The sequence below is a fragment of the Vigna angularis genome, chromosome 3 (assembly GCF_016808095.1).
Source record: "Vigna angularis cultivar LongXiaoDou No.4 chromosome 3, ASM1680809v1, whole genome shotgun sequence".
Lineage (NCBI taxonomy): Eukaryota > Viridiplantae > Streptophyta > Magnoliopsida > Fabales > Fabaceae > Vigna > Vigna angularis.
The window spans coordinates 39,802,876-39,829,429 of NC_068972.1; the positions used below are offsets into that span (position 1 = coordinate 39,802,876).

Here is a 26,554-nt window from a genome sequence, read left to right on the forward strand (position 1 = left end):
TAAACTATATAAGGTCATAAAACATACAATAAATAAAAGGAGAGTAACAAGAAAATATCGTGTTCTATTTTTGATTGATGTAAAAAAAAGTCGCTATTTCTAATTATGTATACAAATGAGTAAATAGATGACAGATATAAAAGGCGATACAAAGCATGATGACGATTTTCCTTTCTCACCTTCGATCTCGAAAAGTTGGGTTAGTTATTTCATATAAAGGAAAAAATATATAATTTTAACGAGCTTACAAAATCAGCATACACTAATATCATAAGATGTAGTATACAACCATTAAACTAACCACAACTTAAGGGTAACTTAGTTTTAAGGAAGAATTGTTAGTGAGTGTGTACTACTTACTAACTGATAGGGTAGAAGGGTACAGTGAGTAGCAGGAAAATAATTGAATGGACCCTTCTAGTAAGGGAAGACAAAATTAGGTAATTAAAGGCATAGAATAATGAAATCAACAATATGTGCATGCTAATTAAGGATAACTCCTGACTTAAGTGTCAAAGGCTAAGGACCTAACAAAAAAATACATAACACAGCATTACCCACCATTTAAACTCTCAGTAATATCAGTCCTTTCGTCCCCATCCAATCTGTTTACACCCTCTCCCTCTTCTTCTACAATACAGACTCAAACAAGTCATCCAGTCAGAAATTTTTGGGTTGCTTACAGATTTTGTCTTCTCCATATGCAGCATTTCCCCCACCTCATTTGCCTAACCAGCAAAACCAAGCCTATGATAAAAGATTCATCCAGTAAGGAATGCATGGGTGCAGGCAAACCATGGTTGAGAAGATACAGCTTTTCACCATTAAAGTCTGAAATTTATATACAATCAACGTGAGAATGAATTAGTGATGTGACACTAATCTAATCCCAAGCACTTGTCACACCTTGACCGTACCCTCCTCCTCCACCGTAATTGCCATATCCCCCAGCAGCTCCACCACCGTTTCCACCGCCATAGTACTCTGTTGATTTATTAAATGAGCCCTCCCTCCTAAAATCACGACCACCAAAACGGGATCCCCCTGACCTCCTGTTTCTGTTGCCACCACTGTAGGCAGCCCTTGCCGCATAACGGGTGAGCCAGGCAGGAACTTCTTGATTAGCCTCTTGCATCAGATCAGCCAATGGTTTGGCCAAGGATACATTACTTTCATTGAAAAAGGCCGTTGCTAGTCCCATTTTACCAGCTCGCCCCGTTCTTCCTATTCGGTGCACGTAATCATCAATGTCATTCGGAAGATCAAAATTTACCACATGTGCCACCCGAGGGATGTCCAGACCACGTGCTGCAACATCCGTTGCCACTAGAATTGGTGTGTTTCCAGTCTTGAACGATCTCAATGCTAGTTCTCTTTCCTGCATACAGAACCATTAGTACACGTTTATTTTCAGGAGTACACAACGAAAGAAATATATACAAGGACAACTACTAATTCAGAAGTTCTCTGGGAAAGCACTTTCTAAGCTGTAAATTGATAGTAAATAGAATCGTTGGCAAGCCTTTGTGGAAAGAGTTAAAATTACTACGACATTACAATAGATTTTAAGCGATTCAACTAGAAGTTCCCACAATTCAATCTTAACAGAAAAAGTGAGCACAACAACATCATGATTGCAAACAATTTGTAACTTCAAAAGCATAAATTCTATTGGATCTTCTGGAAAGAGGACATTATAAGTACTAAAAAAGTCGCCTGAGAGCCTAAGTGTCATTCAGTATTATTGAATGAAATGATAACAGGTGATTTTCTCCCCTTTTAAATTTAAATTTGAACGAAGACTTACTTGCAACTGCAATATAAAAAATATAAATTAAAGATGTTTCTTCAATGTAGTAAGTGGGTAAAAGATAAGCTTTCGTGGTTAATTTGAAACCCTCCTTTCAATTAAAGTAAAAATAAAATAGTAGATTTTTGTTCAAAGAAAAAATTAGCAAAGGCACGGAGAGAAATCATCATTTGTGCTTTTGCACCACTAAATTGGAGGCACTTGCGTAAGAAAAGTAGTAGGAAGATTTCGAGGGGTTAGTACAATGTACAAGGCATTCCATGAGAGGAAAAGATTTTCTTAGGCGAGGCTATAAATAGATACGTTGGTAGTGATGTAAGGCAACTTTTAGGAGCTTATAGTGATTTTGGTTTTAAAGAACTAAACTAGGAAGGAAAAACTATTCATAATTTCTATGACTCGTGATTTTGGGATTATGAACACTAGTTTCAAAAAGTGAGGATCGTCTAATCACTTACAACAGTGGAGGTTTAGGGTCACAAATTGATTTCCTTTAAGCAAAAAACATTAAAATGATTTGTAAAGATTGTAGGGTCATTTTGGGAGAGAATCTTACACAGCATAAGGTTATGATTCTTGATATTCATTTGCATAAACAAAAATACTAAAAAGTTTCAGATAAAAAAAATCAAGTGATGGAGAGTAAGGGAGATAAACAATTGAATTTTAAGAAGAAATTATTGGAGAAAAGCAATTGGAAATTGCATGTTAATGTTTCTGAGATAATATGTCTAAAAGCAGTCTTAGGAGAACCAAAAATGTTTCAGACCAACAGATAAGGAATCATAAAGGTGGAATGAAAGTGTCCAACAATAGAGGGTACATTAAATCAATATATGAGTGCAATAATGCCAAGAATTGGGTAAAGCATCATAATGTCAGAAATGGGATAAAAAATTGAGAATGTATATGTAAGCTTGAAGTGTTCTAAAAAGATTTTGGGATGAAAAGGGAGAATGTATATCCAAGCTTGCCAAAAACAGAGAAAGGAAAACGATAGTTTTGGATCAGGCAAGATGTATTAAGGATAATAATGGGAAGTTATGATAACAGATCAATATATCATAGAGAGACGAGAAATACGTTTGTAAATTTTTCATTGATGGACAAGAATCGGCATTTAATATGGAAAAACTCGAAATCAAAGATGAGAAAATAATTGGCTTCCTACCAGAAAATTCAGACTGGAGTGGGAAAATAAACCCTTAGAAGATGTATAGTGTTAAAGTAATTGGCCTAAACGGTATTCCCCTATTGAGGTTTGGAAGTGAGTAAGAGAACAAGGTATCCATTTGGCTTACCACAGTGCTATTTAATGAGATTTGAGATTATAGAAAATGTTACATGGAGGAAGGGAACTTTGGTCCGTCTAAGAGAAAAAAAAAGATGATCAAAAGTATATTAGCTACAGAAGTATACAACTTACGAGTCACACTATGCAATTATGGGAAAAAGTGATTGAGCATAGATCAAGGGGGTAATCGAGGTCAAGAATTGTTTAGATTTTATGCCAGGAAGGCTTACAACAAAAGTCATTTCTCTTTTACAGGGATTGGTAGAAAGATACTGAAGCAAAGCAAGGTTCCATACGCTTTTTATTTATTGACCTGGAAAATAAGTATGATTGAGTGCCATGAGAAGTATTGTGGAAGACTTCGAAAAACAAAGGTGTTTGCATGGCTTACATCCACCCTATATAAGACATGTACGGGGCTAACTGCTAGTGTGAGAACACCAATAGGCAAAAATAAGGACTTTCTATGAAGATTAGATTACATCAAGGCTTAGCATTAGTCCTTAATTGTTTAGTCTATTCTTAGACGTGCTTACTACGGATATCCAAAACATTGTCCCTAATTTCACATTTTTTGCAAATGATATATCTGTGATTGAAGAATCAAGGGAAACAATAAACTTCAAACATGAGCTTTGGAGAGAGAAAAAAAGGGTTTTCACTTCGGTACAAGTACCACTATATGCATTGCAATTTTAGTAAGCAGTAAATATGAAAGAAAATTTCATACCAAAATTTGTATGCTTAAATAAATATATTGAACCAATAACACAAAATGATGAGAAAATTAATGAGAATATCACCACAAGAATACAAGGATGGTTAAAATGGATCTTGTTGTTGTGTTTGTAGAAAAATTAGATACATCATGTTAATCCTTTTTCTATGGTGATGGGGATTAAATTCGAGTCTTGGACAGGAAGTCTTAAATTTGATCCTTTATTTTTCTCTTTTATAAAAGTTGAGTTGCTCATATTTTTTAGCACCTTTAGTCGCATCAGGAGATGCAGAACTTCATAACACAAGTTAAACTCTCGTTACTACATCTATTTGGACTAAACCAATTCAATCCCCTAGTTACTACACTAAAGAAAAAGAGTAACATAAAATAAACAGAGAAAAAAAAATACAATTTCAACGTAATAAAAATGTTGGCATGCTTTTCACTTTATACATAAACTGGACTAGGAAAACACTCACTTGTTGTGTTCTGTCACCATGAATGCTAGCTGCAGGAAATCCATTAACACACAAGCAGTGTTCCAAAGCATCAGCTCCTTTCTTGGTTTCCACAAAAACTAATGTCAGACCTTGCTGCAAAAAACAACCCAAAAATCCTTTATGAATATGATAATTAGCAACTCAGATTTACATACTCTTATGGAAACAGTTGTTTCAGTGCAGCACAAATGTATAAAAATAGTGAATTTCACTAGCAAAAAAATAACTAATCATGTCATACACAAATACAAGGCTGAAGATCAGCAATATGTACTGGTGACAACAAATTTACCTTGCCGTAAATTCCATTTTCCCTCTGAGCGTGAAGAAGATCCATGAGATGGCTTCTCTTGTCTGACTCAAGAACATATTCTACTCTTTGAGCAATTAGATCAGTACTTGAACCGACCCTTCCAACAGCCAGAAACACATAATTTGAAAGAAAATCTGATGCAAGTCTCTGCATTCAAATGAAAATTACAAAAGTTGTTATCTCAAACCCAGATTTTCAGAAGTCTTACAAACATTGTTCTATCGTGTAGCTAAGAGAAAATTACATCTAGCTGATTGCTACATGGTTGTCAACAACTCAAGCTTTATAGATTTTTTTATCGCACATACAAGGCATCAGCCTCATCACATATTATTAGTAAGCAAAACTTAAGAATCTTAGTGACAATTAACAACTAGAAAACATCACCCTCAACAACTCCCAAAAGCTATACCACCATCAATTGTTCAAATAAACTACTGATGCAACCACCGTACTACCTCTACAATTAATATTTTATGTCGCCCAGTAACAAACCAGTTTCACTGTTTGGATGAAGTTTGGTTATAGGCATCAGCACTTCCACCTTACCAAATCTAGTTCCACTTACAATGATATAAATTTTAAAACTGAATGGTTATAGAAACATAGGGGTCTACATAACAGACAGTTGCTTAAACACTTACTTTTCTCATTTAAAATTATATATACCCCAACAGTAAAAAACAAAAAGAAATACTAAAAAAATGTTACATTTGAAGTAAATGGTTTTGTTATCTTCATTAAACCTTCGAAGAGGGGAAAGAAATAGTGAGTGCAAGAGAAAAGAAAAGAGAAATACGTGAGAACCTTTATTTTTTAGCTCACTTCATAATCAATTACGTTACGTGCCAATAACGTGGGACCCACCTTTATTCACAATTTCCCATCATTTCCTTCCTCCCCCGCCCACTTTCAGAAGTAACAAACAAAATAAAAGGTGTTTCCAGCTTCAAGAAAAGGATGAGAAATTCAACTTCCCCAATTTATTTTCATTTCACAAAGGCTCGGCACAAGAGAAATTTTTTTGAGGGAAGGAGGACGGAGTTCTTAATGCAAAAACATAATTAAGTTATAGATATGAATGCGAGTCACAAGATACCTGTATCTCTTTTGGAAATGTGGCACTAAACAACAGTGTCTGTCTCATGCCCGGAGGAGGCATGTCCATTTGTTCAACTATCTTTCTTATTTGAGGCTCAAAACCCATGTCCAGCATCCGATCTGCCTCATCAAGTGCCAAATACCTTATCATCTGTAGTGACACCCGAGCCCTCTCGAGCAAATCCACCAATCTTCCTGGAGTAGCCACCAGAATATCAACTCCTCTCTCAAGCTCCCGTAACTGAACCATACAACACAATATTAATGGTGGATTTTTCTTGTCAAAGGCTAGTAATACTTATAGATTTAGAGGAACCAAGCCCAATTATTTAAACACATCTTTGTCCTTGCTAGAAATTTAAAAAAAAAAACAAAAAACATGTTCTTCATTGAACAAGAAAAAAGCTATGTTGTTTTTTTCTTTAACAAGTTATATTCTTCACTAAAAAAGAAAAATCAACACATAATTATCGAATGCATCAGCCTAAACCCCAATGTTAAGCAAGTGATGATAAATAAAAACAATCAAAACAAAGTATATAGCAGCAGGGCATCATAAGACTAAAATAAGTCAGAGTGATTTGAACAACATCAATGGGTGAAAACAACCTGTTGTGTGATTGGAGCTCCTCCATAAGCAACCACCACTTTCACACCTGTTTGGTAAGAAAACTTTTTGGCCTCATCGTGTATCTGCAAGATAAGGAAATTTTCGATTTTGAGGATATAGATACACCGGTATACATATAAAGCAGTATAAACCAGAATCTAAAATCAGAATAGCACCTGACATGAAAGTTCCCGTGTGGGGGAGAGGATAAGTGCCATCGGAAAAGCAGTTCTAGCCACACGTGGCCTTTGAACATATTGCTCCCTCATTATTCCACTTATAATAGGGAAGCAAAAGGCAGCTGTCTTTCCTGACCCGGTCTGAGCACAGGCCATCAAGTCTCGCCCAGAAAGGGAAATTGGAATGGCATACCTCTGAACCGGGGTTGGTTTCACATACTTGCATCTCTGTATATTATGATTCAATGCCTCGCCCAAATCTATTTCAGCAAATGTATTCACAGGCGGGGGCACATTGTCCCCACTAGTCTCCACAGGGATATCATCATAAGCCTCAAAGTTAATCCCACTGTTCTCTTGCTCCAGAGATTTATCATCAGCTTCATCATTCTCAAAAGGGTTCACCTCTCGCCTCCCACGGTCCCTCCCCGCCCCTCTACCATTCCAGCCACCACCAGTCTGATAACCAGAACCATATCCTTGTTGCCGCCCTTGATCAGCTTTAAAGTAACCACCTCCCTGATGAGGAGCTGCACCACCAGGATTCCCTCTGTCATTCGCCGGTAAAGGAGCCGGCGAGTGTGACACTGCAGGAACCTCCGACGACAATGACCTGTTGCGAAGATGCGGAGGCACATATGCACCTCGGGGAGGGTGAGCCGAGAAATTGCCATTGCCAGAACCAATGGCTGAGTTGTCAGCAGAATCTGCCCACGAAGTTCTCATAGTTGCACAAATCGCGACTTTGCTCTTGCAACAAGCAAATGCTGAACAGAACAAAACCAAAAAAAAAAATAACAAAACACAAAACTACGCTTCCCAATCCACGATCCTCTTATGCACGCTCTGTCACACAACCACGATCAACTACACAGAAAACGAAAAAAAAATTATCAAATCACACAATCAACAAAAAAAAAGGAGATCGCAGCAAGAAAAACTCAAACTAAAAACTCAATATCAACAAAATCAAAGAACATCAAATCACGAACACGAAATCCAGCAAAGTAAACCAACAAATCCTCAAATAATTATCCAAAAACCGAACAGTTTCAAATCGATAAACGCTCCTAAAATTTTAAAAAAAATTACCAATCCGCAAGCAAACAGATCGAGAAGAAAAACGATAGCACACGATTTCTGAAAACAATGAGCAAATCGATATCAAATGAGAGAAGAAGAAGAAGAAGAGAACCTGAACGAATGAGGGAAGAAAAAAAGTTGGATTGAGATTTTGTGTTTCGAATAACACCTTGGCGAGGATATCGGTGAAAGAAAAGGAGATTTTTCTCGGTGTTTTCCGAGTTGAATCAAAAAAAATTCCTAATTTTCTCTTCACGTTTTCTACGCTGCCTGCCAAACACAAAAGTTTTGTGCGCTGAAAATGAGACGAAGGTAAAAATATCTAACTGAAAGAAAGAAAGAAATCCACCGGCGGAAATAAGCCTTTGCGTGTGAATATTCTATTCTATTATAATTGTGACTCTATGCGTTTACATCTCTAACCAAAATAGCATTTTCTTTTTTTCTTTTCTCTTACTTTCGTATCCGTTGATATCTTCATGACTTATTTTTACTTCTTTTCTTTTTAGAATATCACTAAACATATAATAATAGATCATTTTTCTTATAAAGAATATAACCAAAATTAGTTTCTTTTTAAATATAAATGTTATTAGATTTTATTATATATTTTAAGTTTCCATTTTTTTTAAATATTTAAGGGTAGAAAATTTTATGAACATGTTTAAAAGATAAAATAGAATTAAAACAACTCCGTCCAATTAAAATCTTATATATTAAAATTAAATCGTTGCCAATTACCATCTAGAAAGTAGTCAATACGGGTTGACATATTTTAGGATTTATTGAATTGAGATTTTAAACAAAGAATAATGAGACTTTTAAATATATTTATGATATTCAATCAATAGTATAAAACCTGTTTTTAAACGATAATGTAATATTCAATTAAATCATAAATCTTTAACTATCTCTAATATTATCATCTAATGGTTAGGATTTATAGTTATCAATTAATTAAAAACATAATTTTGAATATATTGTTCACATCTAAAAAAACGAAAAAATAAACAATATTATAGTTGGGAAGACTTGCATTAACTTTAGATATGTTAAAATTATGTTACTTATAACGTTAAGCTATAATTGTATTTTATTTTTTTCAAATCTTCATATTCTTTTACCTTTAACGACTATAATTTTGAAAAACTTAAAAATATCATAAAGTTAGTTCAAATAATTAAAATTTTCGTTAAATAAACTTATTATAGACTATACAACTTTAACTTAAAAAAAAAGACAAAATATATTATTTTATTTCTCAACTCTTAATATATTTATTAGGGTTAAATATGTTTTTAGTCCCTAAACTATTGACCGTTTTTTGTTTTCGTCCCTCTTTCAAAGTAAGGTACAATTTGGTCCTTATTCTTTTCGAAACGTTCGTTTTAGTCATTGAAAACTAAACATTGTTTAAAAATTTGGTCCTCATTTAGCAACAAATGAGGACTAAAACCAAAATTCTGAGGACTAAAACGAACGTTTCGAAAAGAATGAGGACCAAATTGTACCTTACTTTGAAAGAGGGACGAAAACCAGAAACGGCAAATAGTTTAGGGACTAAAAATATATTTAACCCTATTTATTATCAAGATAACTATAAAATTGACTTAAAAGTTTTTTTAAGTATGTTTTCACAAAAATTGTTTTGAGTTTATGAATAAAAGAATTAAAGTTGTTTTTTTTTTCAACAAATTATTGTTGATTTGCAGTGTGAAATAAAAAATTGGATTCTTTAAAAAGTAAATTACTTGTGTAAAGGGATAAATATTCAAAGCACGTGTTTATTCACATCACATATATCCAAATTACACTTATTTAAAATTGACCAAAACTTGACTCGTGCAATTCATGGGTTTATTGAAATAAATTTTTATTAAATACTTATAATAAAAAATCATAAAATTTATATATTTTTTGTCTCTTAGCAATGTGTGTTTGAATTTGTAATTTTTCTATGTAATTCAAAATAATATTTTTTTTCTGTAATATGTAATTCGAGTTTGAAAACTTTGCAACTTTTCTAAGCAATTTACAATGCTTGAAAGCTTTAAATTTGAGTTATAACGCGTTTATAATCATGGTAAATATATGCTTATTTACGCGTATAATGCAAGTAAAATTAAGAATATATCAATTCCTATATTAAATGAAAATCCGTGTTTTATTTTATTTTTTAATAAAAAATGTCTATGTTTTATTTCATATTAAACAATTCAATACTTATACTAACCAAACCATGAATTAACAACTCATACAATTCAACCATACAATTTAATATAATCATAAGCTAAATTATTCAATCGTAGTAGATATTCAAACACATGTAATTCAAATACCAACTCCAACACTTACAATTCAACTCAACAAACCAAAATTCACCGGACAATCAAATTACTCAAGTTAACTATTATACAGTCATACAAACATGAATTGAAATTTGTCTATGACTTAAAGTCAAAGTAACTAACTCTCCTTGCCTCAAGAAGAACATCTATCTACTCGTACAAACAACAAAAGCACGATCAAAATACAACGTTAGAACCACTAATCAACAAAAACTCAAACTGAAGACTCAAAAGACACATGCAAGCTAAGCAGAGTCTACATGCAACAAATATAATAAAAAGACTAGAGAAAAGGATTGAAAACTCAACTTACTCAAACTAAAAACTTGTTCGATCTAGATTAAAAAATTCGCCGTAAAGATCAATCCTACCGTTCCATTTCTTCAATCCGAACAGGGAAGAAAAACCCTAAAAGAGAAATCTAAGAACTATAAAATTTTAAAATAATAAAACTCGTTTGTAACAAAAATATTTATATTAATATAATTTAATATTAAAATAATTGAATCTCAATATTTTTAAATTACCTCACTTTTAAAATGTCATTTTCTAAGTCTTTATATATAATATTTAAAGTAAATATTTTTTTATGTGTAATATTACATTATTATTTTCATTGAACAAAGTCTCTATAATTTTAAAAAAATACTTATAAATCAAATTGCAAATTAGAAAGCAGAAGTTGTTCGATAAACATATAAATCACGAAAATCATAATCCAACATTAACAACAATATTGTTATTTTTTAACTGAATTATTCTCTTAAAAATTGTTAAGTGTAATTATAACTTAATTAAGCATTAAAGCGAGGGAATAAAGAAGATTATAAAGTTTTTGGATTAGATTGATTAATCATTCAGTGCCCATCTTTGTCAAAAGTTTTAACAATTAAAACATAATAATTTTATATGATATCATATTCATAAATTTACATTAGTGTACCATGTGATGTTGCATTCTATAGGTGGTGAAGAACGTCAACAAAATCCATGTGTCATTTTCATTAAACATACGTATAATATATGTATATATATATATATATATATATATATATATATATATATATATATATATATATGAAAACATGTACCAAACTTGTTTCTTTTTGTTAGGAGAAAAAATATGTTGAGTGACATGAATGAATGTGATTAAATGGTTGGTGTCATTTTCTTCAATGACACGTGGTCTCCAAAAGAGGATAAAAGATGGTTGCTTCTTCGTTAAGTAACTCTTTATGGGTTTTTTTTTTATGTGAAAGATATGTAAGTATAGGATTAAGGTTTGGTATATTTCTCCTTTTCTTTGTAATAAAAAAGTTATAGTTAGTCATGTCTTTAACATTTAATAACCATACAATTTTTCGTATACATATTTTATCAAACAATTTTATTTTTAAAATCAACCATAATGTAATAAAAATATAATGCATAAAGCTCATACTTTTAAAATTAGTATTAAATGAACAAAAGATTGTAACAAATATAAAATTTAAAATAAAATAAACAAATTAAATATCATAATAATTTTAAATGGAAATAAATATGACAATAGAACTAACTACGTATTATTTATAATTATTTGAATATTTAAATATTATTTATACACAACCTAGCTCTAAATTTGTCTCCAAAGTCCAATTTGTGTTATTCTTTACTCTCCTTAGTCCTTATCCAAGTCGTGAGGTGGGTATTTGCACTAGTGGAAAAACAACGTATACGTCACGCGTTCAACTTCCAATCACTCAATAGTCAACGTTAAAAATGATTAGTGGTATTGTTGTAAATAAATACAATTATTAAATGTCGTTTACAATTGTAATTCGACGTAAAATGATATAAAACGTCGAATGCCTCAGCGTTAGACGTTAAAAGGTTAGTGAACTCAATAAAAAATTGAGTGGGAGATTGAAAATTCATTCACTTTATCTTAGCGCGAGACTCTCTTCTCTGCTCAAACTTTTCTCGAACGAAGTTTGACGATCATCACATGTAATCTTTCTTTCATTTGATACAAATGCATGTTAATTAACTACTTTAGGTATGATTTTCGTTTGTTTTGACCGATTATTTTCGTGTTCTTGTCCTTTATAGGCACATTCTGCTTTCTCTCTCACTTGTGGCAACCCTTTATTCCGAACCAATGTTAGTTTTCGTTTTCGTTTTGGAGAACTTATTTGTTGTTTCTTTTGTTGAACATGTTTGTTGTTGTTTGGTTGAACTTGTTTGTTGTTGTTTGATTGAACTTGTTTGTTGTTTGTTATTGTTGTTTGTTATTGTTGTTTGTTGTTGATATTATATTACACGTTCATAGTTCATGCTTTACAAAATACCAAAAACTGAAATTTGTTTTTCTGCGTTTCAGGTCTTATAGAGTTGTAAAAAATGATCACAATTAATTAAATTTTTTTTATTAACGTCGTATATTGATAAAATTCGACGACGTCGTATATTGATAAAATTCGACGACGTCGAATTTTTTAAATTCGACGTCCATTTAACGTCTCTCGATATGTTGTCGCTCTCGAATTCGACGTGAAAGGTTCAAAATATTCGACATTGTACGCTGTTTTTGTACTAGTGTTGTCAAAGGTACTATGATGCAAATCGTTCTGTTAACACAGTAAAGTCTTAAATTTGCAATAAATGCAATCATTGACCTCGTTATCTCAAACTTGTGTTTATTATTTTCGGGGTAGGCTTACCATTAACATAAGCCTAATTATGACTCGATAATCAATAAACATACTATTACTCATAAACTCAATTGTTAGTAAAGTTTAAGGATTTGGATGGTCGGTCGACTATACTCTTGACCGACCAGTTGTAAGAGTAGCAGACCTAAGGATTGTTTTGACATTAACCAATTGTAACACACCATATGACTGTCTAGATAAACGCGGTTTATACGGTGTGTGTGTGTGTGTATTTAGGATAATGATATATTGATACACTTTTTTGACAACTTTTTTACACTGTCACGTGTCAAAAGGTCATTGGTTCAGTTGGTAAGATTTCTTAAATGAAAAAAGTGACGTGGAAAGCTCATTTTTGGGGATTTGGTTTCACAAGTTTGTGTTAAGAGTTTAAACTACATCTTCATTCTCAAACCTCGTTAACCGAGGAGCATTGTTCATCGAACCACCATTCCACCCCTATTCGTGTCAAAGTTTCATCGTTCCTTGGTCGTGGGTTTTCGTCTTTGTCTTCTGCTTTAATCCCTTTTTGGAAACGTCAACAATTTTGTGTTGCTTTGTTTTGTTTAACATTTTTCAAATCCTTTTTTTTCCTGCAAGATTAGGTTTTTCTTCTTTCTTAGTTTTGGATTTTTGTGTGAGTTTGTTTTGTTCTTTCATAGTTGTGCATTTTGGGGTTTCTTTTTTGGTGCTTTCTTTTGTTGGTTTGACTATGTTTCCTCTTTGTGTGTTGGGGCATTATGGTTTTCTATTTTTACAGTAATGGAGTCCATTCCAGAAAAAGCTGAAAGCATGGTAAGTAACTATGTATAAGTGGAATTGTTTTTTTTATGTTGAATCTTGTTTTCTAATGGTTGATAGTTTTGTCTTTTCGACAGGAAGGTCCACACAATTTGTCACAAATTTTTAATACAAATAAATATCAATTCTCATGTTAATGCACCCCTAAGGTCATGAATGGTGACAATTATGTCCGCATAATAAACCAAATTTGTCAATAAAACATCCAAAATGAATAAAAAAACACTGTAGAATTGGTTGGGGAACACAATTCAAATAAGTGGGTACCTACGTGTAAAACTTTGGATAAGAAGGTCCACCATATTTTTCACAAATGTTTGATAGAAAAAAAAATCATTCTCATGTTAGTGCACCCCTAAGGTCATCAATTGTGGGAATTATAAACACATAATAAACAAAATTTGTTAATAGAAAATCCAAAATGAAGAAAAAAGAATTGTGCTCCTCAACCAATTCTATAGGTTTTTTTCTTCATATTGGATTTTATGCTAAGATATTTGGTTTATTACGTGGTTATAATTCCCACCATTGATGACCTTAGTGGTGCATTAACATGAGAGTGAAAATTTTTTCTATTAAACATTTGTAAAGAAGAGGGTGAACCTTGCTATCCAAAATTTTAGACGTAGGTCCCCACTTATTTGAACTACACTCCCCATGAAAAACAAGCAGAGTTTTTTTTTTCTCATTTTGGATTCTTTTGTTGATAAATTTGGTTTGTTATGTGGTTATAATTCCCACTATTGATGACCTTAGGTGTGCATAATGAGAATGAATATTTTTTCTATTAAACATTTATGAAGAAGAGGGTGGACCATCCTATCCAAAATTTTAGACACAGGTCCCTAGTTATTTAAACCATGCTCCTCACTCAATTTAGCAGGTTTTTTTACTCATTTAAAATGTTTTGTTGACATATTTCATTTGTTATGTAGTTTTAAATCCCATCATTGATGACCTTAGGGTTGCATTAACATGTAAATCCCATCATTGAATGAATATTTTTACTATTAAACATTTATGAAAAGGAAGATGGACCTTCCTGTCCAAAATTTTAGATGTAGGTCCCTACTTATTTGAATTGTTCTCTCCAACTAATTCTACAGTGTTTTTTTATATTCATTTTGGATGTTTTGTTAACATATTTGGTTTATTATCTGACCACAATTGCCACCATTCATGACTTTAGGGGTGCATTAACATGAGAATGAATATTTTTTGTATTAAAAATTTGTGAACAATTGTGTGAACCTTTCTGTCCAAAAGACAAAACAATCAACCATTAGAAAACAAGATTCAACTTGAAAAAACCAATTCCACTTATACACAGTTACTTACCTTGCTTTCAACTTTTTTTGGAATGCACTTCATTGCTATAAAAACAGAAAACCATAATGCCCAAACACACGAAAACGAAACATAGTCAAACCAATGAAAGAGGGCCCCGAACAAGAAACCCTACAATACATAACTACGAAAGAACAAAACAAACCCATAAAAGAATTCAAAACCAAGAAAGAAGAAAAACCTAATCTTGATGAAAAAAAGGATTCAAAAAATGCACAACAAAGCAAAAAAACACAAAATTATCGACGTTTCTAAAAAGGGATTGAAAACCTAAAGTAGAAGACAAAAACAAAAACCCACGACCAAGGAATGATGGAACTTCAACACAAATAGGGGTGGAATGGTGGTTCGATGAACAATGCTCCTCAGTTAACAAGGTTTGAGAATGAAGATGTAGTTTAAACTCTTAACACAAACTCGCGAAACCAAATCCCCAAAAATGAGCTTTCCACGTCACTTTTTTCGTTTAAAAATCTTGCCAATTGGATCAATGACCTTTTGACATGTGACAGTGTATAAAAGTTGTTGAAAAAGGGTGTCAATATGTCATTACCCCTATAGTTATGACTTGTTTACTTTAAGATTTTTACAAAATATCGACAATGTTGCTATATGAAATTCCATATATGAATAATGATCAATTATTTTGAGGACTCTCTCTTTGTATGATTTATGATTTAATTGTTGAAAAAAAATTAAATTATTTTGAGGACTCTCTCTATATATAAATATCATTAGTCATACATGTAGGTTATGATATAATCCATTAGATATAAATTTATACTTTCCTTTGCAACCAATTTAACCAAAGTTCGAAACATGGTTGCATCTAGATGAATATGTTTATTTTAAAATCAATGTAAAGTCCTTATGCAGTGCTTTAAGTGACTAATATTAATTTATAAATTGTATTTCCAAAAGTCTTTCACTTATTAAGTGATTCTAATTTTTCTTTAATTGCATCTTTTTATTTTTACTAATTATTTATTTTCAAACAATTTCCATTGAATAATGTCATTTATACTAATCTAACGAAAATGACTTAATTGAACTGTTTTAACAAAAAATGAGATTTAATTAAAAAAAATATAAATGGACTCAATTAAATAATTAAAAAAATTGAGAATAGAAAAATAATTTAGTTAGGAATTTAAATTCCATATCATGCCTAACGATCACTACGTGATGCTTAATCCTAACAAGTTAGTGAGTTCACTCTTTCTTTTGCATCCAACGATTTCAAAGTTTCGTCTAACACAATTGAGACAACGAGGCACTATCTCGTTAGTGTCCAACAACATTACAAGAACACCTAACGTTGCACAAGAAATGATGAGTTTCTTTATGATATTTGATTGATAATGTGATTACTTTTGAGTTATTAACCTCTTAATATGTTTCATCTGAATGCATTATAACATTATTTTAGCTCAAAAAACACCACTTTTATCCATTTGATATCTGATAATGACATATTTTACCATGAATTCAGTAATGAATTAAGAGAAAATGTCATTCATTCCTTAACTTTTTGTCTTGTAAATCCTAGTTTTCTTTTAGTTTGTTAAGTGGTTGCACCTTAAGCTTTAATGAAATATTCTTATCACTAATCCCTGCTTTCATGTGCTTAAAGTAGTTGGAAGAAGTCTATGCATCAAATGAAGACACTGGAAAGCAAGAAAAACAACACAAATGAAGAACCAGAATTCTGCTGAAGCTAGCTCGGGCACCCCTGGCTTATGGGGGCTTGAGCGCTAGTGCATCATGATTGTCGTGCGCTTGAGCCTCCTTCTTCTGGGGGCTGGAGCATCAACTTTGCTGACATGACAGATTTGTCTTATTTAACTCAGAGGCACAAAGAACTTGACATTTTTTGACACCCAGACGCGTTTTCTCTCATTTGGAGCTCTTGGAGGCGAGCTAGGAGTTGTGGGAACAGTCTATCTTCTTCCTTGGGTCTTCTTCCTTCTTCCATTTCCACCATTGTTGTAAGCTCAAGCTCTCCATTCATGGAGAGCTAGTTTCATTGTTGTTGGGGGATGAATGTAGCCACTAAACTCTTATGTAAACTACTGTGTTTTGAATGAATATATGCCTCTTTCATTGATTGTTAGTGTTTAATTCCTTTTCTTAATGCTTGTTGTGAAGTTGGTACCCATTACATGATTTTAGGGTTTGCTTGATATTGGGAAATGTTGGGTAAATCTGGACTTGGATTAAACACCTAAAGGAAATAATATCTAGGGATAGAACTAGGACCTTTGGTTGTCTTAAAGCTCAATTCTTAATGCGGAAATAATTGTTAGGTCTTCCAAGGGATTGGAGCCTAATAAAGAAGTCTAGGCTCTCTCTACCAAGGGATTGGGTTTGAGTAATTTAGTAGATTGACATTGGCATATTAATGAAGAGGAAGTGATTTTCTATACATAAGAGTGAAGTAGGTGAAATCATACCCCAACAATACCATTCCATATCATTTCAAATCTTCCCATTTCCAAGTGTTTTAGTATCAAAGATCACTTTTATCATTTATGTTGCATGTTTACTTTAATTGTACTAAAACCCAAATTATGAAGCATTCCTTAGTCTAAGTTAGTTGGAAATTATACGATTGTGTGGTGACACGAGTATCTTGGGAAACGATATTCGGTCTTACCGATTTTATTACTTGAAACGATTTGATATACTTGCCAAAGTCTCAACAATATCTCATAAAATTTCCATAAGCAATCAACCAATACAACATAAACAAATTAATTACATATTTTTAACTTCTAACACAATATACCAAAATTGTCTATCCAATATAGTTAAGTGAGACCAATATCTAGTCATTTATAACTCATACTACAGCATACCACTTAAAATAAGCAAATACCTAATTATATATATTAGATTAACACACACATACAACCATAAAATCAAATATTAAATTTCACGACACCAATCTCAATTTCACAATTAATTTATCGTATCAAACTATCATTTAGTAGTATTATTTAATCTTTAATTTAGCTTCCTTTAAGTAGATAGATGTTCTTAACTCCAAAAGATGTTATTCAAATGTTCAACTCTCACAAACTTCATATACTCCACCTCACACATATTTCTCTACTTGGACATATAAAACTTTGATAAACAATTATAACACACTCTAACAATTATAACTTGAAACAATCTTAAACCTTTAACTTCACATACAGACATTTTACCATCTCTATTGAAACAAATCTTTTAAAAGATCGAAAAGAACAAAATATGAACTTACTTTATTTAAAAAATTAATAATATAAGATTATAGATCTCGATTCCAAAAGTACTTTAATTTTTAAACAACTAAATAAATTAGTGAGAATATTAGATAAAAGTTTAGGAATATTTTGTTTTAAAGAGAAAGTAATCTTTTAAAAATGAAATTAGATTAACTCATAATTTTATTTATAAGCTCAATTTTTATTAATAAAATAATCAAATTCATTAAATATCCTCACAATTATAATTAATTTTTTTAAATATCTACCATATATAAAACAATCAAATAACTTATTTTATTAAATAACAAATAATTTTTTTATTTAGCTATACTTGTACTTATATAAAAAAGGATTCATTTATATAAATTGGATTATTTTTTGTGTCCACATTTTTTTAATTTACTTTCTAAATAAAAGTTTTTTTAAATTAAAATAATATTTTTTTAATTATATCCTTTAAGTAATATTTTTTTAATTTAACCATTTCTGTTCGATTTGAATAATTTTTTAAACATATATATTTTTAATTAAAAAAATATCTACAAATAAATAAAATAATTAATAATAAAATTGTAAATTTATTTATATTTAATTTTATAATTACAATAATGATAATAATTTATTATTTTGTATTAGTTAGAACATAAAATTGTTCAATTAAAGAAATGAAGTTATTAATTATCTCTGATATTTTTAAAAATAAATGAAAAACTAAAGTCTTGAAGTTAATGGTCTTAAATTTTTAATTAATGATTAAACTCTTGAAATTAATTGTTTCTATTTCTGTTAAAAGAAATTAATGATTAAACATAAACTCTTTAATCTCTCTATTTTAAAAAACAATTAATGTCACCTTGTTCGAAGAGCATGCAATGATGATAAACTGCGAATTGAAGAACGCCAGAGAAGGGAAGAAAAAACCAAAATAAGAAAGAAACAAACAAAAAGAGCGTTTTACTGAGAGCACATAGTTTATGCAAATCAACCGCCATTACGTAACACTCCATTATTTTCACTCACTCCTCACTCTGCTCTCTCCCCACACCGGAGAAAACCAAATCGCTTTCTCCGTTAGGGTTAGGGTTTCCATTTTCCCCTAATCCAATCCAGCAGCGACATGGGCGCCAATTCGTTGCCATCGGCGGAATCAAACTTCGATCTCGATGAGCAGATCTCGCAGCTCATGCAATGCAAGCCGCTATCCGAGCACCAGGTTTGTTTTCTCCTCGTCGGACACGATCCGTTTCGTGTCGATGCGGAATTCACTGTTTTGGCAAGATTTGAAAATTTTCGGTGGTTATTTTTTCGTTTTGCCTTTGTTTCGCTCTCTTTTCGGCTTTGGAATCTCCGAGAATGAGAGAACCGGTAGGATCGAGATGAAAGTCGCTTTTACAAGGTGTGCGGATATGAACTTTCTTTTTTATAGAAATGGAAATTGTTCGGAAAATGAACAAAAAAACGATTTCCCTTTTCGGCAATTTTGAGTGTAGTTCCTGTAGTCCTGATTGGATTTGGATGTAGTCGGACAGTTGGATAGGGAAATTAAGTGATTAATTTCGTGGGTTTTGAAGGAAATTTAATTATGGTTGTTTGGTTATGGTATGTGGATGTTACGAATTGCTTCCATAAGTTAGGATTTAGGAATATGTTGTTATGAGACGTTTCCGGTTTGGCATGTATGATATTTGGAAAATCTAGTTTAGGATTTTGTGATTTTGAAACTATGGCAAGTGAGGTGCAGAAAACAGTGAAAATCAGAAGCTATATGGAATAGCTTATACTTTGGATGTGGGAATTTGACGAGAGTATTGTTTAAACCGGTGCGAACCAAACAGCCTGTTTTAGGCATGTCCCTTGTGATGGTGTAATAGGGTGGTTGTAATGCACAGGCTCTTCACTTTGTAAGGGTGATGTTGCTTTAGTCTGACCCTTGTCCCAAATTTTCGGGATTGTTGTGCCTTGTCTGTTTGTCTTTTGAAGGGTATTTGATTCTGGGTTCAGAATTCTCACGGAGCGTTGCTCGTTCTGTAATGTACTTGGTGAGATGAAGTGATTTTGTTTCTTGTCATAACTTAGTAAGAGTTATGTGCGTAAGGTTGTAACAGCTTTGTTGGCATCATGGCTGACAGTACTTATGGACATTTGTGGGTTTTCTCACTAAACTTGTACATTGAAGCGCAAGACTGCTACATCTGTGATCTCGTCTACTTTTTATAATAATTTCGTGCTTTACTACTCTTTTTGGATGAGGCAGTATTGCTTTTTGTTTCGCCCTGCAAAAGAGATCTTGTCTATCAAAGTTTGTATCTTGAAAAATGAAAATTGACTTAAATGGGAAAATGAATAGCTTCCATTGCTTCTTTTGTGGCCTATTTGCTCCTTGACACTTGTTTTGCTATAGGCTAATGTTGGTTTTTGTTTCTTTCTTTTTGTGGATTGTTTTAACGACACAATCATGTCTCTTATTTTGGATTTTGTCTCCAAAATCTTTTGCTCCTCCAACTAATGTTATCTTTGTATAAATAAACATAAAAATAAATAGCTGCTCTTGTTTCTGCTGTAGGTAAGAGTTTTATGTGAGAAGGCTAAGGAAATTTTGATGGATGAAAGTAATGTCCAGGTGCAACCCTTTCTTCCTTTTATTATCTGTCAATATTTCTCTAGATATTGTTCTTACTTTTCAACGCTTTGTCATCTGTTCCATGCTCTGTATGAAAAGTAATCATTTGTAGCAGAAATGAGTTGTTGCCTGTTGGACATCAGCCTTATCTGGCATCATTTGTCTGATATTATTTCTTTTATTGTCTCTTACTTTTATCTGGGTTCATTCTCAAGTTTTATGACTTGTTTTGGTGCCCATACATCTCACTATTTCTGTGGAACTTCTAATTGAATGTTATTTTCTTCTCTTGAAGAAAGAAAGCATTAATTTCTCTCTCTCTTGTATCACAGCCTGTGAAAAGCCCCGTGACAATTTGTGGTGATATTCACGGGCAGTTTCATGATCTTGCAGAACTATTTCGAATTGGAGGGAAGGTATCAGTTCTGACTATCACTTTCCTTTTGTATTCAACTCTCTGTTTCAGCTGGGGAATGTCTTAACTAACTAATTGAGACCTGCCAAAGAAAAGGCTTTTGAAGATTGAAGTGCTTCAGAGGTATTGCGGAGTAGATTGTATAACCAGGAAACTACTCCTTGAATTCACTTCAACCCTAATATTACCACGTTAAAGTTTACTAACATGTGTCACTGGTGCAAAATGAACCTTTTTGATATAAGGTTTCTGTTTTTGTTTTTTATATTATACTTTGCTGATTTTTTAGATATGGAATCTAAGAATTTTTGTTCTTTTTACAGTGTCCAGATACTAATTACTTGTTTATGGGTGATTATGTGGACCGGGGTTATTATTCAGTCGAAACTGTAACAGTAAGTGCATTGAAGATAAACTTCTTGAGTATTCTGCACCTATTAATAGTTGTTGCTTTGTGATTTAGCTGTTCGTCCCCACTCCTTTTCACCTCAAAAGGAAAAAAGGGATAAAAAACCTCTCTGGGAGTTTGCATGTTATGTTTTTCACATTTTTTGGCTTATGAGATCTATATGAAAGTATGGGTATGCATTGAAGTTGCTTCTTGCTATTAGCGTGAAATAGAATATTGGATCATCCCCAAATGGCAAGTAGCTCCTTTCAAGTTTACTTATTACATAATAACAAGGCAATATAATTAGAATTTGCACCATGCAGCATTATTGATGCCTTTTCAACAAAGTTAGATTTAGAAAGGCTTGCAGTTGATAATAAATGTTATAAATAAGTATGCACTATATTAGGTGGAGGTGTTACTGAGAGTTTTAGGTATTTTGGGGGTTAAAGAAATTAATATTCTGATGAAACCTCAAATCTGAAATTAATATATTTCAAGCTATGGTTGTATATTTGATTTCTGTTTTGAAATTGACATTTTTTATTTGAGATCATTGAAGGTTCTATCTAATTGTACTGGATTTTAATCATCAGTTGAAGTTATTTCCTTTCCTTTAATGTCAGCATGTTTATGTACATGACTACATCCAAAAGATTGCAAATATTTTTTCTGGATATTATTTATGCTGCAATTGTCCCTTGGATAACTTAATAATGGTGAAGTTGCTGCATGTTTATTTATTTTAACGTATCTTGGTATCTTTGCTTCTTATTGTTGTATTGTGTGATGGAGGTACTGATTAATTATTCTCTCCAGCTTCTTGTGTCACTGAAAGTGCGATATCCTCAGCGAATTACTATTCTTAGAGGAAATCATGAAAGTCGTCAGGTATGCATTCATAATCTTCCATTCAAAGTTATATATTATATTTTCTGAGGTAATTTTTCTGACTTTTTTATGGAGTTACTGTGTAGCTTGTATTCTTTAACGCTTCAAAAATTAACTTGTCTTGGAGGGTTTTTTAGTTGCATAATGTGTTGTTGTTGGCTTTGATTTTAAGACAAGTATTAGTTGTTGAGCTAATTCTTCCTTTCTTAATCTTTTTTAAAATTTGTTTTTTTTGCACAGATCACTCAAGTATATGGTTTTTACGACGAGTGCCTCAGAAAGTGAGTTTCAACACCTTCATTTAGAGTTCAATTTGGTGGGAAGGGAATAATTCTTTTTAAAGGGCAATGTATATATTTATAATTTGCAGACTATGTTGTTTTCATGAACTTATGTTAAAAACTTAAGGCATGTACTGTATAGGCTGTTTGGGAAATCCTTTGTATTTGTCTCCTGCAATTTTCATTTGTGTACTCTTAGAATTAGATTTCATTTGCAAGTATCTTTACACACACAGAACTGGAGTGATCGTCTGAGCTGTTCCAGAGATTTAACACTGTATACAACCATTTCATTCCCGATCCTCCATTTGGAGATGTTCAGTTTTTTATTTTGATTGATATATGGCAACATCTGACCAGGGTTGTGGAAGTTGTGTGGTACACACTCTTGCTGGTGTACAATCTCTTGTTCTTGTTAACACGGGTAAAGAATATATATAGACTATAGTTCTACTGCATTTGTCTAAATTGGAAGTAGGACAAAGATATAATAAGCTATTAGAATAATTTGTGGGATCCAATTTTTGCAGACTAGTTGACCTAGACAAAGTGATAACATCAGTGTGTCTGTCCACTTGCATTTGGTAAAAACAAATTTAAACGAGTTATCCTTCAGAAAGGAATGCTGAATGCTTCTTTTTGAGGGAGGATTGAGGCTGCATAAGATGTTATCTCTGCAAATCTTTCTTTAACGACTCTTGCTCTCATTTTGTGTTTCTATTATTAGTATTATTAAATATATAAATGGCAACAACTATTAGGAATATTTTGGTTTTGAATATATCCTTTGTCAAGTTACTTCCTTTTGTAAAGTACTTTTTTTTTTATGCTGGTTCTGGTACACCTGATGATGTATTTTGTTTAAAAAAGGAAGTAAAGTATATGTACAATGAAGGCTTTAATACTTAAGAGATTTGGGATTGGATTTTCGTTTGGATGGGAGAAAAGAAAATTTTGAATTGAATTGGATAGAAAATTTGACATTTTTGTTTTGTTGAACTCAGTTTTCTCTTTATCTTCTCTTCCAACCAAACGAGAAATCAAATTTTTAAAATTTTCTTCCCTATTCTTTTTTCCTATCCGAACATAGGGTAAAGGTAACCCATGCATTCATGAGTGTGAACTGTAAGAGGTAATAAATATGGTTTGATAAAAAATTGTAGAAATATCTTAGGATTATTAGTCTTAATGTCAATAGGTTTGAGCTCATCATGATTAATACCCCTAATAAATTTGAAGTATTATATGTTTATTGGATTCAGTGTTGTGAATGGAGGAAGGCCTAAATTATTCCTTATAAACACATCATTGCACCCTATGATGCTGCCATAGTGAGCCACCCTTCACTGTTGTCTGTGGCAGTTGACAAAAAATCTGCCAAGCCATTTAACTACATTGACTGGATTTAAGATCGACATTCAACTTGAGTTGATCTGGATTTAATTCTATTTTGTGTTCATTTCTATGAGACTATGAATTGATAATAAAATGTTATCTTATAGATTTATCTAATTCCATATTTCCTTTAATGCACAATAATAATTCATATGATTTTTATTTGCAGGTATGGTAATGCTAATGTTTGGAAGACCTTTACAGACCTTTTTGATTTCTTTCCGTTGACTGCATTGGTTAGTTTATTTTTTTTCCTCGGTTGTGATTTTAACTTGCGGGAAGAACAATAAATTGAGTATAAACTTCATATCAGTTATTATGTAAATTTAAGATATATTCTTTGTCCTATACTAATCAAAATTATCAACATTCCCCTTTTTTAAGTCAATTGAGAGTTGAAGGAACCCTTTTTTCTCGAGCAGTACCCATTTATTCAAATTTTAATCTAAAAATTTACATGTTTGAGAAAGTAAAATGTTGGAGGGATGAGTGTGATACTGGATTAAGTCATGATATCGGCAATTTTAACAAATTCACAAAGTTGTGCAAAGCATAGAGAGGGTTTGTACTTGATTATTTTCCAAATTAGTTAGTTTTTTGAAATTTCTGCCTTTTAAAGGTGATCTATGTGGTCTTTTAAGCAAAAGACGATGAACATGAAACTACACTGGATTTCTGTGTTAGTGAATTTAAATGCTCAAGTTTGTTCTGTTAGTTTGTAATGGGAAACTATTTCAATTGCCATTCATTTTCATTATAATGATTGTTTCTTGCCATAATGGTAGAAAATTGGTGGTTGAAGGTCACAGTTATGGGTTTTGATCATTCAGCTTCTAATTTAATATGGCCCTTCCAGGTTGAGTCCGAAATATTCTGTTTGCATGGTGGGCTTTCACCTTCAATTGAGACTCTTGATAACATAAGGAACTTTGATCGTGTTCAAGAAGTTCCTCATGAAGGGCCGATGTGTGATCTGTTATGGTCTGACCCTGATGATAGGTGTGGCTGGGGAATTTCTCCTCGTGGTGCAGGATATACTTTTGGTCAGGTAGCTAAAGATATAATTTCTCGATTCTATACCTTGTTAGATGTTAGTTTTAAAACATTGAGGGAGTGCTACTGTATTTTACTTTCTAATTCAAATTCACACTCTTTCAGGATATATCCGAACAATTTAATCACTCAAACAAGCTTAAGTTAATCGCTAGAGCTCATCAGCTGGTCATGGATGGATTTAACTGGGCTCATGTAATTGACCTTCTCACGGAATAATCTTTTTTGTCTGTTACCTTTTGGAATTAAAGGAGTGAAGTTTAGACGTCCATTGTTTTGTTGAAAACAGGAACAGAAGGTGGTTACCATTTTTAGTGCACCTAACTACTGTTACCGATGTGGGAACATGGCTTCAATTTTGGAGGTTGACGATTCCAAGGGCCACACATTTATCCAGGTTTCCCTTCCTTTCTTGTTTTAACATAAATTTTCTTCAACACTGCAGGGTAAATATTTTCATGTGCCTGAATCGCTGGGCCTAAATTTGAAATGTTCTTGCAGTTTGACCCTGCTCCCAGAAGAGGAGAACCTGATGTTACCCGTAGAACGCCTGATTACTTCCTATGATGTTACTGCGGCATATCGTACCGGTGTCATAGTTACAACTCATTCTGCACAAATTGCGTGTAGTTTGTTCATCCTCATCCTCATTGATGAGATTGCTGTAAGCACTTAATCTATGGGTACGCACTCCAAACATTTCCGGTGACTGCCCAATACTGCTGTGATGTAAAATAGGCAGGTAAAATTCCAGTTTTTTTTGTGACGCACAAGAACTTGTTGGACATCCTATTGGAGAAATCTCCTAGATGATGGCAGTGTCAGAATGTATTATTCCGGCGAAATGTGGATATTTTTTTGTTTGTGTTTCCCTGTCTTTAGTAGCAGTGGATTTTATATCTGTTGATGATTTGCATTGCTCTGTGCCATCGATTTTCAGTTAAAGCTGCATGATGATAGTGATTCAGTTCTGTTCATACTAATTACGTTAAATTTCATTACATTATCGGTGTTTATGATTTGGTCTGAGATAAGATAGGCAGTACAAAAAATACACACACTCGTCAAACATGTCCCCTCTCCTCACCATGTTGGTTAGTCAATAACCGAGTAAAGCCAAACACAACAGAAATTTCAAGACAATGGGCATATAAATGTTTTTCCTTATTTGAAAATGAAAGTTGAATGATTATTTTCTACAAAAAAAAGTAATAGATATTAATTTCCTCGTCGATGTGTTGGATTTCTGGGTAGAGTGGTGGCCAATACAAACTAGGGAAAAGAAAAGAAAACGCCCTTTGTTGTGTTATATATATTGCGGAATACACAGCTTTAAGTAAGAATACTTTTTTTTTTTGTGAGTACAAATACTTGTTGGCTTGTAGCATTTTTTAATATAAATGTGTATAATACTATTATACACAATTGAAATTTTGTGTAAACTATAACATCTA

The 26,554-nt window shown here is 32.4% G+C and overlaps 2 protein-coding genes across 3 annotated transcripts; one reads left to right on the forward strand and one right to left on the reverse strand.

The window, feature by feature from the left end:
* Nucleotides 1–458: 458 nt before the first annotated feature.
* On the reverse strand, nt 459–8,022 carry LOC108318730 (DEAD-box ATP-dependent RNA helicase 37). Of its 2 annotated transcripts, none has more exons than XM_017556459.2 (7): nt 7,724–8,022; nt 6,526–7,395; nt 6,349–6,432; nt 5,738–5,980; nt 4,618–4,785; nt 4,305–4,418; nt 459–1,378 (listed from the first exon to the last, which is right to left on the reverse strand). In XM_017556459.2, the coding sequence occupies exons 2-7, from the start codon at nt 7,252–7,254 to the stop codon at nt 884–886; spliced, it is 1,833 nt and encodes a 610-aa protein (XP_017411948.1). In that variant the 5' UTR covers nt 7,255–7,395; nt 7,724–8,022; the 3' UTR covers nt 459–883. The 2 variants fall into 2 exon arrangements, with proteins under 2 accessions (XP_017411948.1, XP_052730567.1); XM_052874607.1 differs by lacking the exon at nt 7,724–8,022 and adding an exon at nt 7,621–7,642.
* A 10,882-nt stretch (nt 8,023–18,904) lies between these two features.
* LOC108326136 (serine/threonine-protein phosphatase PP2A-4 catalytic subunit) lies at nt 18,905–25,969 on the forward strand. Its single transcript, XM_017559428.2, has 11 exons — nt 18,905–19,267; nt 20,618–20,674; nt 21,007–21,090; nt 21,413–21,484; nt 22,300–22,371; nt 22,612–22,652; nt 24,217–24,283; nt 24,904–25,095; nt 25,206–25,295; nt 25,390–25,497; nt 25,602–25,969. The coding sequence occupies exons 1-11, from the start codon at nt 19,172–19,174 to the stop codon at nt 25,665–25,667; spliced, it is 945 nt and encodes a 314-aa protein (XP_017414917.1). The 5' UTR covers nt 18,905–19,171; the 3' UTR covers nt 25,668–25,969.
* Nucleotides 25,970–26,554: the final 585 nt, after the last annotated feature.

Coding starts and splice junctions, on each gene's coding strand:
- LOC108318730 (XM_017556459.2), bottom strand. CDS start 7,254: ATGAGAACTTCGTGGGCAGATTCTGCTGACAACTCAGCCATTGGTTCT. Junction 6,433..6,525: donor CACGGGAACTTTCATGTCAG/GTGCTATTCTGA, acceptor CTTATCTTGCAG/ATACACGATGAGGCCAAAAA. Junction 1,379..4,304: donor ATGGTGACAGAACACAACAA/GTGAGTGTTTTC, acceptor TTCTGTATGCAG/GAAAGAGAACTAGCATTGAG.
- LOC108326136 (XM_017559428.2), top strand. CDS start 19,172: ATGGGCGCCAATTCGTTGCCATCGGCGGAATCAAACTTCGATCTCGAT. Junction 20,675..21,006: donor TGGATGAAAGTAATGTCCAG/GTGCAACCCTTT, acceptor CTTGTATCACAG/CCTGTGAAAAGCCCCGTGAC. Junction 22,653..24,216: donor TACGACGAGTGCCTCAGAAA/GTGAGTTTCAAC, acceptor TTTTATTTGCAG/GTATGGTAATGCTAATGTTT.